This window comes from Lasiosphaeria miniovina, assembly GCF_030549165.1.
Source record: "Lasiosphaeria miniovina strain SMH2392-1A chromosome Unknown B0T26scaffold_3, whole genome shotgun sequence".
NCBI classification, from domain to species: Eukaryota; Fungi; Ascomycota; class Sordariomycetes; order Sordariales; family Lasiosphaeriaceae; genus Lasiosphaeria; species Lasiosphaeria miniovina.
The window spans coordinates 4681642-4699830 of NW_026848222.1; the positions used below are offsets into that span (position 1 = coordinate 4681642).

Sequence of the window (18189 nt, forward strand, 5' to 3'; positions counted from 1 at the left end):
AGTGGCATCAACCCAAAAGGACTGGACGGAATCGACTGAAAGAGTGAAGTCGATCCCTGAGGAACTGGGGGAAGGAAAGAGCGACGGGAAAGAACGACGACCAGAACCTTTGACGCCGACGATGTTTTGAGGATGGAAAAGAGGAGAGGAAAACCAGGTCCTGGGGGCCTCGCCAGTTAGGTAGTTGCGCCTACCTCGTTCAGGGGGGAGGCCCTTTTGCCAGCCCCCATCAAGCCCCGTTCGCGATGGCGCTTCATTTGGGCGGGTGAGGTTTGCTCAATTGGGATAATTGATCCACTTGAGCCAATCAATTGCCAATCATCGCTTCCAAGCAGAGGGCAAAAAACGGGTCCAATTTGAGCTTACCGCTTTCCCCCCTGCCCCGCCCTGCACGTTGAAAGGATGGCCCGTGCTCTCGGGCGGTAGGTTCCTGGCTTTTCCCCTGGGCTTAGCGGGCTGAGCGCGGCTTGGCCACTCAAGCTTGGGAAATCCGGGCAAAAGTTGCAAACAAGGTGAAGGAGCATGAACACGGTCTTATTGCTGGTGGGTCCTGTGGGCGACGCTGGTTGGTCACACCATTTGTTTTCGAGGTCCCATTTCCATCGACCAGGCTTGAAAGTCTCAACCCAGAGTTTCGTTTTCTGTTTGTTGTTTTAAAACATCGTGAGTTTGGGGGCTGTGGGTTGTGGATTGTTTGTTATTTGTTGTTTCTTTCCAGTTTCTAGATATTTTGCAGCTTTGTATTGTTTGACTCGAAACGATGTATATAGCCTAGCAAAAGCTATATCGAAACTGCACAGCTCCATTCACCGAAGTTTTAGTTATTGTTCGAGGACCTTTTCACATCGTCTCCTAATTCTCAAAAAAGCAAATCCGTTCCGCATCTTGACGACGCATACAAGAAAGGTATATCAGGCAAGCCTCGGCCATCGCATGTTTCCCCGATGAGACCGTTTGTTACAGACTGGAATCATTGGTTTACCACAACAGCGACTTTAGGAAAGGTAGGTTAGCGATTTGCTTCTTGATTCTAAAGCCGTGCTCAACCAATCAATCCCGCTTGCAGCTTGAGGGAACCCTCCGCGGTTCTTAAGGTATACCTACTTAGGTACCGAGTAATGAGAGGCTTACTTTCAAATTGTACGGCTGCTGTTACTAACTTGTTACTAACTGCAGTTCGGCTCGGTCAAGACGAGTGATTTTTCTTCCATATGCTGTGGTCTGTCGATATCTGACAAAGTGCTGGGCGGTCAAATCATAGCCATAACGAGCAATCCAACTCGCGCAGACGCCCGGCCTATTAGATGCCCTACCCCCGCTTACCAAAACGAGCGTTCTTTCCACGTTTAAAGATACGTACGTATTTTGGGAAAATGTCCTTTGCGCCTGTCTGAGTCACAGCACGCCAGCTTCTGCCTGTTCTTGAAAGTGCCAGCGTGTCGCCAGCAGCGACGTCGCTCCTGTTGAACGGCGGTGAGGGTGCAGAAGTGAGCCTAGAGATATATGCGCATGCACATATTGGCGAATCGGGCTGGGGATGACATTTCGCTCCACGCCGAATCTCAGCCTGCTCAACACTTTCTTGACCACATGCAACGACAGGAGGGCTTGGTGGCCTAGAAATCTGCTCTAAAAAGCGCGTCATATTCTGCTAGACGGGATATTCGGAAGAGGCTGCAAGTGCAGTTACGCATGCCACCACGAGGCCAGGGGGGTATGTTGTCGTCGCCATCTGCGGGGCAGCCACGGAGTTTGGCATCTTGATCTGAAGAGTCATGGGGCGTCTGCTTCCAATCCACAGGGCTAGGCCGATGCCACCAGACGGGCCATGACCCGTTGAGAGACTCGGCAGTTATTCCAAGCGAGTTCTGTCTATTGTTCGACGTGTTTCTCAAGGCGGGGTATGCAGGCAGCCGTGGTGGATGCCTTGATGGTCGCTCTGCCCAACAGCAGGGTGCTGTATTGTACGGTATGTGTGTACGGAGTACAACGGCCATTGCCTTTGGACGACAGGGCATATGGAAGCCATCAGGGGGTAGAGCATGTTCGACAGTATACATTCGCAACTCATTGGACAGCACTCGCATCCAGGGCCTCGTCAAGAAACCTGAGATACAGTGCCTAGGCATCACCTATATGTGTCAGGATACTGCAACTTCGCTCGCGCTATGGGCGTGCTTGATGATGACGATATGTAACTTGTTGCGTGGCTGGGGAGCATTTTGAAGTCCGACGTGTCGAAATCATTGTCGGTTGTTAGTTAGACACCAGAATGAAGCCGAGCGGGGCTTTGCCCGAGACTGAGTGCCGGGCGACGGCAAGAAATATGCCTTCTCGGTGTGCAAAACCCTTGCCAAGCAGAAAGACGTGATCGAGAATGGGGCTCAGCTTCGGCGGTGGAAGGGCGGCGGCGTGCACTTTCAGATGCCAGAGCCCCCGAGGGTTTTGTTTTTCGGGGGCCGTTTTCTCAGCCCATGATAACAAATGGGCGAAAGTGCCCTCTTGTCAGATGGAACTCAGCTCGAAAGGCCACCCTCAAGCTTCTAACACTCTAGGGCCTCTCTAGAGTCCAGCCTTGCGCTCCCCGGCTCGGCGTTGGCTCCGCGAACAGTAGTCGCCCAACCGTAGGCCTGGCCTTGTGATGCCCGCGGTCTGCGTCTTCTCTGGTTCTGAAACGCATGCCAATTCTGAGCCCAGAGGCGTATGCCTTTTGGTCTGTTGCCGAGTACCGTACGGAGAAGCATCTCTTGAGGTCGGGTGTAAGCCCCAAGGCAGGCCGCGATCGATTCGGGAACCGAGTGAGCAGTGGAGGGCACGGTAGCAGCACCAACACACACAGGTTACAACCTGACAGTCCACGACGGACAGTAAACAAGCATTTCTTTTGATTAGTTCCGGGCGCCCCAATTCACGTCAGAGGCGGTGCACAACGGTTGGTCGAGGCTTTGTTGGAGCGGAGCCCGGGCGGGACTGCGGCCTTTGGGTCTCTTGTGCAAGTCAGCCGATGATGCCACGCAGCAGCGCAGCCAGTGACGGGACTTTACTGAGTGAAGTGCCACTTCGGGGGTGGGGTGGACGAGCCGACGAGGGGGCAGAGGGTGGCCTGCGCTTACCTTCTGAAACACGCGAATCAATAATATCGGCCAATCAGAGGGCGCGGGTGTGACTTGAGAGACCCGGTTGTACACTGCCTACCCCAGACTTGGTTTCGGCGGACAGAAACAGAAACATCAGATTTATTCAGAATGGATCCGTACACCCCAACAAACAAGTTGCCCGGGAAAGGGGAAGGGGAGGGGGGCGAGGGGCACGGCAAGAGCAGCTGAGATCTGTCGTTGTATTCCAGGTTTCTCGGCCTTATCCGGTGGCCAGCACCACCACCTCAACCTTGGTCTCGCGCGGATATCGCTGATTGTCTCCTCCAAAGGCAGAGAGAGCTGCACTCTCTTCGCCCTGCTCACGCCTCTTGGCCCTCTTGGCCCTCTTGCCCTCCACGCCGTCCTCGCCTTCCGAGTACGTCTGGCCAAGGGGGCAAGGCGGGGCCTAGCGAGCCTAGCCGGGCCTTGAGGTCAACAGCTCAGCCAGACCTCCCTTGCCTTGCATTGTTCGCCAAATTCATCTTGCGGATGAGTGATCCAGCCCCAAAAGCATCGGTGCGAATTTCGACCCTTACTTTGGGCCTCCTTGTTGTTGATTACTTATTGGGCTGTTAAATTACCCAGGCAGCTGCACTGCACTGCGCTATTGCGTTATCTGACGCCAGATTCTGCCAGCCAAATCTACCGTGCCATATCGATGATCGATGATCGGTGATCGATTACCCTTGATCTTGAGTGGTATGGCCGGTGTGCAGAACACGTACATACGGAGACACCCTCGGTACCCAGGCAAGTACGTCGGGTACAATCCAATGGTAAGGTAAGGTATCCATCTTTACTTCCAGCTCGGCTTTTGGCGTACGGCCCTGCATCAAGAGCGCAGCACGGCCGACCGACCTGGCCGTCTTCCTCCGACTTCATATCATGAGCCGAATACAATAACGCACGACAGCCTCCCTTCACCGGGCTTGGGGAATTGCTCTTTTGCCCCTCTTTCTCTCTCTCTCGGCCGATCCTTCGCAGTGGCCGGTCACTCCTCGCCGCGTATAGGGGAGACCACCACTGGGCGGAGTATGCGTACTGTGCATGCTGTTCGCTCTACCTCTTGTATCCGTATTGGTGCTTTGGCACTCTGCTGTCTGACAGCTTTCAACCTAATTCACTTGCCTGCCTTGCCCACCGTGGGCACTCTGCACCCCGAGCATGTACATAATACAGACCCAAGTCTGCCTCATAAGAAATGACTGCGTGAAGTGAGGATATTCCCTGAAACGCAAGACACAGAGACACAATACAAAAGCACCGCGATCTGTCCTCGCGTTCGGCCCCTGATTGCCTGCCTTCCCTTGCTGTTCATCGCAGATCCCATCCCATAGATGAGATGCCCTCCACTGAAGTAATAGCACATCGACCTCACACCTAGCGCACTGTACAATAATCCAATTCTGGCCTTATTACTTGCCCTGGCCTAACTGGCCTCCCGCCACGGTGCGTCCATCCACAGGCCGACCCCCATCAGGCCCCGGGCTAACATGAGAGCAGCTGTTACACCCGCACGAAACGGGTCATCTCAAATACTGAGGTGTTGGTTGCTGTTCGGTCGGTCCCAACTAACAAACAACAGGAGGGCGGCGGCACGAACGCTAGCGAGACCGGGGTATCCGCCGCCTCGCCAATCGCGCATCCACCAACCCTGGCCCAAGCACATCTAAGTTTGACATCAAACACCGCAAGGCAAGCCAACACAACCTTGACCTTGAACCTAGGGTTTGTTTCCTGGCCTCGGCCCTCGCTGCCCGCCCTGGTACTGTAGGTAGGCAGGCAAGCTGCTGCACTGAGGAAACAGAAACATCTGGCTTATCTCCAACTAGACGGATCCTGAACTCCCGTCTTGTCAAAGCGCGTGCCGTCAACCCAACGACATCTCAGGTCGTCAGGACATTCCAGCGTGGCCGCAAATCTCAACGTGCAACTCCCTCGCTGTGCAGGTTACAGATTACCTTCCAGTGCTGCCCGGGAGGCACACGCATCCAGCTACGCCGGCCTCGCACATCCCACCATCCCACCATCCCCACCTTTCCAGACACAGACACCACAACGCACACGCCAGGCAACAACAGCCAGTCAACCCGGCCGGCCGTCCAAAGCACACGAGCGGCTGCAATCCCACTGCCGCGGTGTTGCTGTTCCACGGTATTGTACTTGCCTAGTTAGATACAGTACCACCAGGTCGCCTCCGGCTGGCTGCTCTTTGTAAGACAACACCTAATCGGGGTAATCTAGTTGGCTGCAAGCAAGCAAGCGACGTCCACGGCGGTGCGGATTCTCTGCCTGTGATCGGCCTTTCGGGCGGTGCAAGTGTCTAGCAACTCCTATCTACCAACGGCTAACAACCTACCCAAGCTGTAACGGAATTTTAGAACAGAATCTCGTCGCAGTGGACGGCACTGCTCGCTCGCTGCCAAAGCACCACAGTCTGCCACGAGCGTTGGGGGCAAGGAACCACCTTAAGGCGGGAGCTCCAGTCTCCACATTTCGACACAGCCCACCACCAACCTGAGCTTCCGAAGGTACCTGACCTGCCCTTGCGGAATTCCATCTAGGCTTTTGCGTCAACCAAGGTTAGGTTCCATTGTCAGCACGCGAGGCAAAACCAAAACCACCACGGAGGAAAGACTCGCAGCAACTTTCTTCTCTCTTGTCCTTCCTTTCTTCTTGCCATCTCTGTCACCAACGGTCGTCACGGATGCAACCGCAGATGTCCTAGCCCCCCCAGTCATCTCTAGCCAGCCGACGCGGGAACATCGCATTGCTCGCCCCTCGTCTGAAGTCGATCGCGGGCGTTGACCTGCAGCGACGTCCACCCTTTTTCGGCCCCCTCCTTCTCAGCCCAGGCAGGCCCCTCCGTCCTCGACTCCGCTTACCCCTGTCGCCTGGGAGCTAGCGCCCTACGCAGTAAGAGAAGCCCGCCAGGCTCGAATGCGGCACTAGAGATCCCCCACAAAAACTTCTTTTTTGGGGTTACCCAGATAGTTAACCCTGGTCCCTGGTCCTGAGCCTTTCTTGCCTGCCCTGCCCTGGCCCCATATTTTTTCGAGTTGGGTTCGCTTTAGATGCACCCTCCCTGCCCATCCCTGGCCCTTTCACCTCCCCAGCGAGACTAGGCCAATCCCATTTCGTCGCGAATCCCATCCGCTCCATCTCAAAAACGCAGCCCCTCCCGTTAGGTGGTTGCTTTTTGGAAAGAGAGACAGACAGCCATCCCTTGACTTGGCGTGAACATCGACTTACATTCCGACGCCCATTGCCTTGACTCGCCAGTGCATTCTTACCTCTTTTTATTTTTCTCTCCCAATCGATTTTCTTTTTTACACTTTGTTCGGCTCTCCTTGTCCTCGAGCCGTTCTCTCTCCGTCGCCGCGCCTCGTTCTTTCGCTCTGTCAGTCTGTCGCTGCTGTGGTGTCCGAAGAGCGTCCGCTATCCCCCCGTCCGTTGCTCGCTCGCCCGAACTCCCCACCAAAGCGCTGGTGCTCCGAACGGACGACGTGAACCTCTGGCGGCGCGCTGGCCCTCGCAGCACACTAGGCGATCTCGGGAGCTTTGTATCTACCATTCCTGGGGTACCTTTAAGTACCCATCCGTACATGAACGCCGGCTGCTGCACCCACGGTCGGCGGTACCTGTTTGCATAATCGACGCTCATCCCCGCATACAGCGCGCAAAACCTCGGGGGGCGTGTCTATGGGCTCCAAAAAATAATTAATACCTGTGGTAAGTGCTTGCATGTCGCATTTCCGCGAATTCGCGGTCAGCAATTCAGCTCCCTCACCAGCCAGCCGCTCTTTGGACCACCCACGGCCCAAGGTTCATCTGGGCCACCCACGACCCATTGTCTATCCGGGCAAGGGAGATCGCAGAACCCCCCCCCCCCAACAAACAAATATTACCTTCGGTCTTGCAGTGGTGCCCATCAGCCTTACCAAACCTTGCTTGCATTTCTCTCCCCCACCACCCACACACCCCCCTTATTATTCCTCAATGTGCGCTGACCTTGTCTTGCATTGCATGCAGTTTCATAGAATTGCTCAAGATTCTATTTGTATCCTCACCGTATATACGAGAACAGACGGCCCATTCAGCCCATCCTATCGCTTTAGCTAGCGCTTCAAGAGCGTACACGCACGACCCGCGCAGTCACGCCAAAAGACCTCCTTCGCTGGGAGAACCACCAGGTCTCTGTGGGCAGGCTTCCACGCCTTGTTTCCCGCTCTTCAAGGACAGCGTCGAGCTCCCATCCCATCGCCGCCATCCGATGACCTCCCCCACGACACAGCTATCAACCGCCACAATGACGACCGCTGTAAGTGCCCTTTAGCCAACAAACCGCCGTATCCGAGGGTCGCGTGTCGCGCGCAACTCGGGCCCAGCTCCCTCGCTCAACGCCGTACCTTGTTTGCCGATAGACATGACCTACTATTGTGTTGCGCCCTTTGAGCACACTGCTAACCTACACTTCTCCAGGCCCGGACCAGCCGTTTCTCATCCTTCGCCGCTCCCATAAGTAATGGGAATGAGCGGCCTTCACAGGCTATCGGAGCCTCGTCGTTCGCGAACTCGAGTTGGCAATCAAATCGCGGAATATGGAGCGACCCTCCAAGTTTTGCAAAGAACAGGGACGCGGTTGGATCAAGAGGTGCGCTCACATAGACCAACCGGCCAAGGCATTGAAGTTAACCTAGCTTGCAGAATCCAACGACGCTTTCTCCAGCGCCCCCTCGGGCTCTGGTGCCCTAGCTGCTACGTCCGAAGCCGAACCGTGGGGTAGCCGGCCTAAACCTTGGAATTCCACAGAACCAACACCGACACGGAACGTATCGGGCAACACCTCACCCAGCAGAGCCCGGGCCGAGGCCCCGATGCACGACATGTCGACTAGCTCGTCGTACTTCACAACCTCACAGTCTCAGATGCAACCGGCCATCGGCCAGAGGGGCCCTGTCAGATCGAAGGCAACCGGGCCGCCGCTGGATCCATCGACCGGCGCGTTCAAATTCCCCCCGTATTCGGAATACTCAGATGAGAAAGACTCCTCGGGCACGTACGGCGCGATGGGGCTCGATTCAGATCATCAAAGGCTTAATGGCTTTGCGGCATCAAAGCGGCCATCTCAAGACTCTACATCTGCGTATTTAAATGCGGTTGGGGGTCTTTCGCGTGATACCGGCATCCAATCATCCAATCATTCTGAGGCCGATATGCATGCTCAGGGCACTCAATATGGCGATTTCTACGGAGGCCATCCTCAGAACTCTTCGCATTCGCAAAGGCCGTCCATCGCGGGTCCGTCCATGTCATTTCCGGCTCAAAACAACCGGATGTACGCCACCCAGCAAATGGACGATGAGGAGGTTCATGACAAGCTTAGGGGCTTGAGCTTACAGGACGGCCATGGCGGTCCCTCCAACGGTCTGTCGGGTCTTTCGACATACGGGTCAGCCTCCCAGCCTTTCCAGCTCAATCCGGTCTCGCAGCCGTGGGAGAATGGGAATGGGTATCAGCCGGGATATTCTAAGGACATGTATCCCTCTTCTTTTGGATATGAAAAACGAGGGTCGATTGTAGACCGCAACTCGCCCGCCGGCAGTGCCTACCGTGCAGGATTCAGCAGCCCCAAAAGCTTTGCGGGGACGCCGCAAACCGGCGCAGACCCGTGGCCCAAGCCAGCCTCGAGGGATCCCAGAATTGGTCCCGACCTTGAGCGCCGAGCCCCCAATCAGCAGTTTGTGCCACCTCAATCTCAACCAGCAGCATATTACGGGAACCAGTACTTTAGCCAGGGATTTTCGCACTTTCAGCCCCACATCTACGACCAATACGGCGGCGTGGGCTTCAGACAGCCCGTTTCGATGAATCCATATGGCGGCCTTCATGTGAACTCTTTTGTTCCTGGGGCCGTGAACGTCCCAATGCGGCCGAGCAAAGATCAGGATCCAGGAAAAGGGGTGCGAAGCCAGCTGTTGGAGGAGTTCAGGGCAAATTCCAAGCATCTCAAGCGCTACGAGCTCAAGGTACGATCTACTTCAATATGTCTCTGCTCCTAGTTGCACACGCGAGCGATATGCTTACTACGTATGTAGGACCTCTACGAGCACATTGTCGAGTTCAGCGGGGACCAACACGGCTCCCGGTTCATCCAGCAAAAGCTAGAGACAGCCAATAGCGACGAGAAACAGCAGGTCTTCCGGGAGATTGAGCCAAACGCCGTCCAGCTCATGAAAGACGTGTTCGGGAACTATGTCATCCAGAAGTTCTTTGAGCACGGTAATCAGGTGCAGAAGAAGGTTCTAGCAAGCGCGATGAAGGGCAAGGTCATCGATCTGTCAACGCAGATGTATGCGTGCCGGGTCGTACAAAAGGTGACCACCTCTTATCCATTGCTCCCTCCGGCAGCAAGCTAATATATTTGCAGGCACTGGAGCATATCCTTGTCGAGCAACAAGCCGAGCTGATCAAGGAGCTGGAACCGGAAGTTTATCGAGTAGTCCGCGATCAGAACGGAAACCACGTCATCCAGAAGATCATCGAGCTGGTCCCTCGCCAGCATATCGGCTTCATCATCGATTGCCTCAAGGGGCGCGTCAGCGACCTCGCTTCGCACACGTACGGCTGCAGAGTCATTCAGCGGGTCCTTGAATACGGGAACGAGAGTGACAAGGCCGCCATTATGAATGAGCTGCATAACTGCGCCCAGATGTTGGTCACCGACCAATATGGCAACTACGTAACTCAACATGTCATCCAATACGGAAAACCCGAGGACCGCGCAAAAATGATTGCCATTGTCACAACCCAGTTGTTGACGCTCTCAAAGCACAAGTTTGCTTCAAACGTAGTAGAGAAATGTATCGAGTACGGCACAGCTGATGAGCGACGTCTTATCAGAGAGCGGTTTATCAGGCCTGGAGAGGAGGGCAACAGCCAGCTGGGTCCCATGATCAAAGATCAGTATGGCAATTATGTCGTCCGTAAGTTTACCTTCCCATCTCATGTCGAATTTTGTTGGCACGACAAGATCCCTTTCTCCCCTCATATGATGCTTACCGAATTTAGAAAAACTCTTCAACGAGCTGGACGGTCAGGACCGGGCCGATTTCGTCGAGGAAGTGAAGCCCCAGTTAAACGCGTTGAAGAAATCGACAGGTACCGGACGCCAGATTGCAGCCATCGATCGCCTTATGTCTGCTGTCTCGTCCCCCTTGTCTGGGACTAAGAATGTCACGCCATCGTCGACAGCCCCGGCTTCGCCTTCCTTACAGGTAGACATTGGCTCCGCTGTGCCAACCCCAAATCTCACGATGGAAACCAATAGCCCCTCGTCTAGCCCGCCGAGCCCCAACACCAACGCTGTCGAGGACGTCGTTTCGCGTGCAAATGCCAAGCTTGCCGGTACAGATGTGGTCGCGATCCCCCAGCCGCGTGCCGACGAAGTCTAAGACACCACGTCAAACCCGGAATACTCGGTTATCTATTGTTGTTGTGTCGGCCAATTTCAGTACTGGTTTTTTAATTTGAGCCCCCCACACTACGGCGAATCGGCGTTTTTATCTTTTGCTCGGCCTGGATTTCTTTACATTCGACATCATTACGAAGACACGGCCACTTACTGCATATCGCTCTGATAACGAGAAGAGGCGATGCTCTGTTATTATTCCCAAGCTTCTTGTAATATGGAATTTACGCTAAATGTCGATGCACTGATTTGGATTGTCGATAACTGGGGTTTCGATGGGCAACTGACATTCCTACCCCCCTTCAAACCCCCGCAAAGGGGTTTGCCGGGGGTTCATCTTCACGAGACAGCACGTTCTTGCTCGGACCTGAACGCGACGGGCAATTCTTGACAAAAATTTGTCTCAGCCCTCTCGCCAGCATTGTTGTTTTCTGGGGGTGGGCGTTGTTTGCGTGGAAGGCTTCGGCTTTTTCGACTACCTACGAGCTCACCTTATACACACAAAAAAGACGCACGCGAAAACATACATTCTGGGTCTGGACAAAACGTAATACATTTCACCCCGTTTCTAACAGACTTTGGAATTCGGGCGTCACTGGGTGCCCGTCTTTTCCGCTTTCTTACTGTTTTGGGTCTGTTTTTGGTATTGTGCCAATTGGTTTCTGAGATTGCTCTAGGGCTAGCGGTCATGAAACTCGGATGGTAGGACATGGCGGTTGGTGAGTAGAGATATTGGATACGGGGTGGAAAAGCCGGGCTGGGGGTTTTGGTTTTTTAGCATTTTGCAATTATTGGGATTTATGCTGCTGGACACACTGGATTTGGGGAACGGGCTACAAACAAAACAAATACGCAAGACGGTAATTTTTGAATTGTATTTTTAAAGCGAGAGGCACGGCGGCGGAAGCAACAAGCTCTACGACGGTCGAGTCTTGTTCATGCTCTTGTTGAACGTCAAGTCTTGCAGAGCAGGTAGATTTCTAGATGGTCCCAGAGGGTTTATAGATAGGGAGCTAGCCAGGGGATTCTAGGAATCAGCCACGCGCGAATGTATATGTCGTTTCCAGCGAGATTGAGTTTCTTCCAGGCATGTGTTGAAGGGCATATTTACATGTCGAGCTCCTTATCCGTACTGCCACCCGTTTTCGTACCCGACGCCCTACAATATATGTGTACTAGAACAGAAACACAGTCTGAGGCTCAAGGTGTATGTATTGTACCTCGTGACTCTAGACTAATCACTTTTGCTAAGACTTACTTCCTTCCTCAGGTTTCTACCCCCTTCCCATCGAGACGGCAGAGAGACACCATAAGAGGAGGAAAAGGATAGGGGCTTCTAGCTTCTCTTTATCTTCTTAAATACTAGTAGGAACTGGATTGGGGAATTTCATTCCATGCCATTCCATGCTGCATTAGCCCTTTCTCCGTCAAGGCATGTCCGTACCCTACATGACAAATAGAAAATTATTTAAATCTGCGAATAAATATGATCAACAATTTCCTTGAAACGTGGTTGGTGTATGGGACACAAATACAAAGTCATTGATGGCTATTGGGGTGATGGATGATAACTATTTCGTCTACCCAAGAAGCGACTTCCACAGTTAGATCTATCACCGAAGGAACTTTGTGTGTATTTTCTTGTCTCTTATTTATTCTTTCCTGGGAAAAAATAAAAGAATGTAACCGACAGAATATATTGTGCCAGTAAAATGAGTATTGTCGTCTCACCTGCCTTTCCAAAGATTGGAGAAGATAGAGAGCAACGGAGGGGCTGGTCGGATCTAGGTCACCAATTTATGATTATTAGAGAGAGACGTACGGGACCTGCAAAGTCGAACGACGCGCAGAGACAAAGTAATGGTATGTGGAGGACCGCGATCGTGATATTCCCGACTACAAACTAAAAGCCAATCATGACAAGCACAAATCCTGCCTCCCATGCATTGCATACATGCATGCAATGCTGGCTTGCTGCAGCTATTTCCCCGAAGCCATCAAACAAACCCCCGACACTGACAGTCAAGCCTGGCCGTATCGCCAATAAAAGCAAACAAGCTGCCGGTTGAGCAACCTCTCTCCCGAAACAGGTACTTTCGTGTGTCAAATTTATCCCCCTCCCGTTTGCCACGAGTCTCTGTCTCCCTCTGTGCACGAACCCTGTGTGCGCCTGCCAAATGAGATCCTCCAATGTACATGCATTCTTTTTTTCCCTTTTCCTTCCCCCAAAGTAGATTGGCAACATGATGATTCCCTTGACGTGGGGTCTGCTGAGCATTTTATGCTCTCCCCAAACGTCATTTCACATGCCGATAAAATCTTCCCCTCAGCGGCACAAATTTTCCCAAGCCCTCTCTCCTTTCTTCTCTCACTTCCGCAGCTCGTCTGGCGATACGGTGTGCAGCATCAGCTTCGTGGGATAGTCGGGCGAGTTGTGCAAGTAGCCCTTGGACCAGTCGTAGCCGACGGCGTAGGCGAAAGCAGAGGCGTTGTGGTTGAACGCAACCGACGTGATGGAACCGCCGACGTTAGGAAACTGCTTAACTCTCGATTGAGACTTGATGTCCCAGAAGGTGAAGGTGCCGTCAGATCCGGCGGTGGCGAGCAGGTTGTTGTTGATGGGGTGAAAGGTCACGTCGTTGACGGCAAAGACCTTTACTTCCTTGTTCTTGCCAGTTGTTGTGACGGGGGCATCACGGTGGCAGCGCCACGTGATGTTGAGTCTGGTGACGGGAAGTTAGCTCCAACACTCGTCGCACTGAGGGGATGAAAGCGGAAATTTGAACTTACTTATTGTCCTGCTCGGCAAGAACTCTTACTCCAGCTCTCCCTTCGACACCGCCAATGGCCCAGCGCGAGCCGTCGGGGCTGACAGCAACGGATCGGGTTTGGTGTGTGAGGGGCGAGTCAAGAGTTTGTGAATGGACGCCGGGGTTGGTGCGGAGATCGACGAGATGGACCTTGCAGCCGGCAATGGCGATGGCGAGCAGCGCACCGGCGGAGTCCATGGAGTAGACGCGCTCGTCGCACTGCAGAGTGGCGATGGACTGGGGCTGGCGCAGATCCCAGTACATGACCGTCTTGTCCCAGGAGCCCGAGGCGATGATGAGGCCGTTGGCCGAGGGGACATCGACGAAGCGCAGGCAGCGGACAGGGCCCTCGTGGCCGTCAAAGTCCATTCTCTGGCCCGAGGCGATGTCGTAGACGTGTATCTTCTTGTCGGCGCCAGCTGAAGCAACCATGGCTCCGTCCTAGCAAAGGGTCGCAAAACAGTCAGCGGGGGGTGGGCCTCCTGCAGGTGAAAATGAGGGCGGGCGGGCAGGGAGAAGGGAGAGAGGTGCGGTAAGCAAACCAAGCCAGACTCACCTATGGACCCGTCCATAATCCATATTGTGTTCATGTTCAAATTCACCTCTCGGTCGGAGAGAGCTGTGGGGTTAGAGACTCATATCGGACTTACCTTGCTGAAATGGCAGTCTAGGACGGGGGACTGGCCCTCGACCATGGCGACACCCTTGATGCTGCTCGAGTTGGCAGCATCGTAGATGTAGACGTTGCCATCCCACGACGCCGCCGCCAGGTGATGAGACACTGGCGAGAAGCGGACCGCCGAGATGGTGTCTTTAGCGCCCGACGGGAACGTGATGTCCTTCGCCAGGGAGCCGGTAGTAGCCGACACGATCTGCGTGGTTGCGAATCTAGCCATTTGTGTCCTCTCGTCTTGCTCTACTGGAGTTTTTTTTTTTTTTTTTTTGGCGTTGATGGTTGCAAGAGAAAAAGGGCGGCCACAATAAAATAAAAATTGACCGCTCTTCTGTGCCGCAAGGGTCAAACTTTGGCAGAATTTCAGGAAGCAAGCCCACATGCAGGCGGGGCACATGCGGATTTAAATGTTCTAGCGCGCCCGCTGCTGTTCATTCAAATGTGACTGGGTGGGGCGGGGTTCATTCACAGGCAGCCGCGTAACCGACCACCAGTCGTTGAAGTGGTCCGTGCTCCCAACGCGTTAGCACTGCGTGGTGAGTGGTGGCTGACAACAAAACCGGGTCACAACGTCAGCGGGAAGGCACGCCAAGGACCGTGATAGCTTCATTTGAAATGCTTCGCCCAACGTCACGGCAAGTTGGATTCCTGCTTGCCTACGGCTACACTGGACCTACCGTCTCGTTTTAAATGTGTTTCTTGACTGCTGTCTTTGGTAAGAGCTAATCAATTATAATTACATCAAGATTACCTCTCTACCGGCGGTGGTTTTCAAAAGAAAGCCTCTAAAAACATATCATTCTTAGTCTTCACCTTTACTCTGAGCCCAGAGTTTCCCTCTCCCAGTTTACTATCAAGGTCCCAAGTCCCAAGCTCTAACGGCGCGGAAGGAATCGTCAAGGCCAGCCGTCGCCGGCCGGACTGGCTCAACGAACGTGGGATGACAGGCCCGCACACACTGTGTGCGCAGAGGGGTATATGGCTAAGTTTAAGTATTTCATCCTGTCAAGTTAGCCTCACCGCGGAGGCGCCGCGGCTGAGTGGACGTACGTGTCACGCCCTAACATACACTGCTAGCTATGAAAAACCCTGGGTTCGGTCCCGAGGGGTGCACCATGTTTTTCGTAAGCATATGCTGTGTTAAGACTGACTCAAGGGGGTTTATTTCCTAACAGTGTCGAGACGAAGCCACGCAGCTTCGTACTCGGTCCCTTTTCGGTTGATCCTTCCCCGGAAAACTTGAGGGGGCTCTCAAGCCGTCGGCTTACAGCGAGCAGCATGCAAACGCTGAGCTTTTTGCCCTTTTTGATTCCTACGATTCTCTTTTTTTTGCTATTCTTTTTATTCTTTTTATTTATCTAGCATGTTTGTTTGTATGTTCTCGACCGCGACAAAGCATTCATTCTCAATCATGTCTTTTATTTCCCTTTTATTAGAAATCTGCCGCCCGTGGAGAGCGAGCGAGTTTCCACAGCATTCGGACTAATGGCGATCGATAGCTGTGGCATCCCATCGTCCGTCCATACACCACAATTCACAATGGAAATAAAACACAGTTTGTCTCCCTGTCTTCATTTGACAAGGCCGCTTTGATAAAACAAAATCCGAGTACTAATTAATATATGGATGGGTATCTGAACAGAAAAACAGAGAAACCATATATGAAAATGCCCATGTCCCAAATGAATCCGCGGATGCCTTGCCAACAGTAATCGAGATGTCCCAAGCCATAATTATAAAAATCACTGACGACCCCTTGGGCTCCCTTACTAGCCTCAATTATTCCCTGCGAACCACATTTCGTATATCTTTTGCCGGATTGCCTCGTGCCCGAGAGTGCGCTGGTTGGTTGCCTGGTTAGCAATTGCTGCAAAGGGGTCATTCTTGCAGGGATATTTTGCCAGCGTCAAACACTTACAGGGTGGAACGTCTTGCCGTAGTACGTCGGTACGTACCACATCGAGTCCTTTGTCACGAGGAGGTCGTTGCGCAGCTCGAGAGACGGATTCCTCTGCTTGGCCGTCGCCATGAGGCAGAGAGCCAGCTCGCCCCAGTCCCCCGACCGCTCAGCCTCTGGCAGGCAGCTGTTCGGGTCGACCAGGGGGGATTCAGGCTCGAGCGCGTTGCTTGCGATAAGAGTGTCGGTGTCAGGTTCCGGATGGGCGTTGTCAGGCCCGGCTGGCAGGAAGAACCAGGTTTCGGCGCGAAGGTAGTCGGGCTCGGAGACGCCAGGCTCGCAGAAGCGGTGGCCGTCAAACTCGGCGTCGTAGTCAACAAAGACAACCCTGGGGTTTGCGAAGCGGCTGTTGACATCGCTAATGACGCGGAGAAGCTTTTTGTTGACGGCCACAACGAGCTCGTTCATCTGCCGCCTCATGGACCGGTGCATTTTCGGGCCCCCCAGAAGCGCCGGCGGCCACCAGACGCCCAGGCTCATGTCGTCGCACTCCTCCGTGTCCGCGTTGAAGAAGCGCGCGTAGCCCGTGACGGTGATGGAGAAGCTGGTGCGCTTCTCCCAGCGCACCTTGTCGAGGATCTCCATCAGCACGAGGCCCAGGCGCAGCTCAAAGTCGGGCGAGGCGATGCGGGCGGCGGCGGCTTTGAGGGCCGTCTCGCACGTGCCGCTATAGAAGCTGTAGAAGTGGAAGACGCAGGCGTTCATGACGTCGAAGAAGCCCAGGTCGTTGCCGCCGATGCTGAGCGTCGCAAAGTCGGACCCGGCCGCGGCCGACGCGTTGAAGGCATCCATTTGCGAACGCTCGCCGCCCGCCAGAACGTTGTCCGTCGTCGCCCCCGTGCACGACAGGAACTGCAGCGTCACGTTCCGCCCGGCCGGCGCCGCCGCCACCATGTCGCCATGGATGAGCTCCGGGTAAGCCCCGTCGCCCTGCCGACAAGCGTTCTCGGTGCCGTTCTCGACTCTGGTGCCGATGCCCGCGCTGTACGAGTCGCCAAAGGCGACGAAGCCATTCACCCGGGCAGTCTCGTCGTTTTCACCTGCGCCCAGAACCTGCTGCTGGCCACCACTACCACCGTCATGTCGCCCCAGCACTACCGTAGCCGCCCAGGCCACAGGCGCGCCGAAAAAGGCCGCGCGCAGTCGCATCGCTCTCGAGGTGATGGTCTGGTGCTTAAAATTTCAGATGCGCGAGAGAAGACAAGAATGCCCCCTTCAAAGGCGCCCATAGGCCAGATGGACAAGCGAAACAACGCCCAAAAATAATGATGGATTAATTTCAATCGACGCACAAGCTTGGTACTAGAATTAAAGCCGTCTCTTCAAGGCGATGACAAAGTCTGAAAACCTGATGATAAATAACCGGCTCACAGACCCCGCCGTCGCCAAAGGACAGAAACGAGTATGCCGCTAATTAACAAAGTGGGAAGGTGAGGGGAGTGGGGGAGCAGGCCGGAGGCGCAGAAGGCAGCCACGACTTGCTTTAATTACTTTGACACAATAGGTCACAGCCGCCGGACTCTGCGGCGATCTCGTGCCTTGGCCGGGTTGCGCGGCCAACAGCCAATCAGGCGCCCACATGGGCAGCTGTGCGATACATCATTCGTGATCCATTATTGTATGTACGTAGGAATAGTACACACAAGACAAATGCAGATGCCTATTCATCAGATATCACCTGACTTGAGTTAATTAGCATGGGCGATTTATTGAGTCATTTTCCTTCTAATTAATTACTTGGTGATAACCACAGGCAAGGAGATGTTTTCCATGTTCATTCTCGTTTTCATTAACCGCTTGCGTTCGCTCGTTCATTCATTCATCTTGATTGCGGCGAAGACGGGGAATAATAACTTGACTTGATTGAATTGAATTAATCTACGCTAGCTCTAGCCTGCATCATAGCTCATAAGCGGGGGCCTTCCGTCTCCTGAATTGCCTCACCTCCGTTGTTGTTGTTGTTGTTGTTGTTAGGCACCGCTTTCCATCAGTGCCTCAGCTCAGGCTAGACAAAACACCAAGTATCCGTACGAGGCCACCATGTACAAAATTGGTATGGCGGATGGAAGTGTCCAAGGAGCCTGAAAAAATGGGCTGAGATAAGCTCTCTAATTCAAGGTCCAAAGACTTGCCCTGAGTGT

At 53.8% G+C, this 18189-nt stretch overlaps 3 protein-coding genes across 3 annotated transcripts; 1 reads left to right on the plus strand and 2 right to left on the minus strand.

Annotated features, from left to right (window-relative positions):
• Positions 1 to 8065: 8065 nt before the first annotated feature.
• B0T26DRAFT_642726 (armadillo-type protein) lies at positions 8066 to 10591 on the plus strand (the record flags this gene model as incomplete). The annotated part of the gene is made up of 4 exons (XM_060437471.1): positions 8066 to 9166; positions 9236 to 9514; positions 9568 to 10123; positions 10209 to 10591. The coding sequence occupies 4 exons, from the start codon at positions 8066 to 8068 to the stop codon at positions 10589 to 10591; spliced, it is 2319 nt and encodes a 772-aa protein (XP_060298907.1).
• Positions 10592 to 12976: 2385 nt separating this feature from the next.
• B0T26DRAFT_740049 (WD repeat domain-containing protein) lies at positions 12977 to 14314 on the minus strand (the record flags this gene model as incomplete). The annotated part of the gene is made up of 3 exons (XM_060443802.1): positions 12977 to 13331; positions 13399 to 13859; positions 14069 to 14314. 3 exons carry the CDS (start codon positions 14312 to 14314, stop codon positions 12977 to 12979), a joined length of 1062 nt encoding a protein of 353 aa, XP_060298908.1.
• A 1344-nt stretch (positions 14315 to 15658) lies between these two features.
• Positions 15659 to 17633, minus strand: B0T26DRAFT_852250 (SGNH hydrolase-type esterase domain-containing protein). Its single transcript, XM_060447651.1, has 2 exons — positions 16010 to 17633; positions 15659 to 15932 (listed from the first exon to the last, which is right to left on the minus strand). Exons 1-2 carry the CDS (start codon positions 17195 to 17197, stop codon positions 15867 to 15869), a joined length of 1254 nt encoding a protein of 417 aa, XP_060298909.1. The 5' UTR covers positions 17198 to 17633; the 3' UTR covers positions 15659 to 15866.
• Between the last annotated feature and the right edge of the window lie 556 nt (positions 17634 to 18189).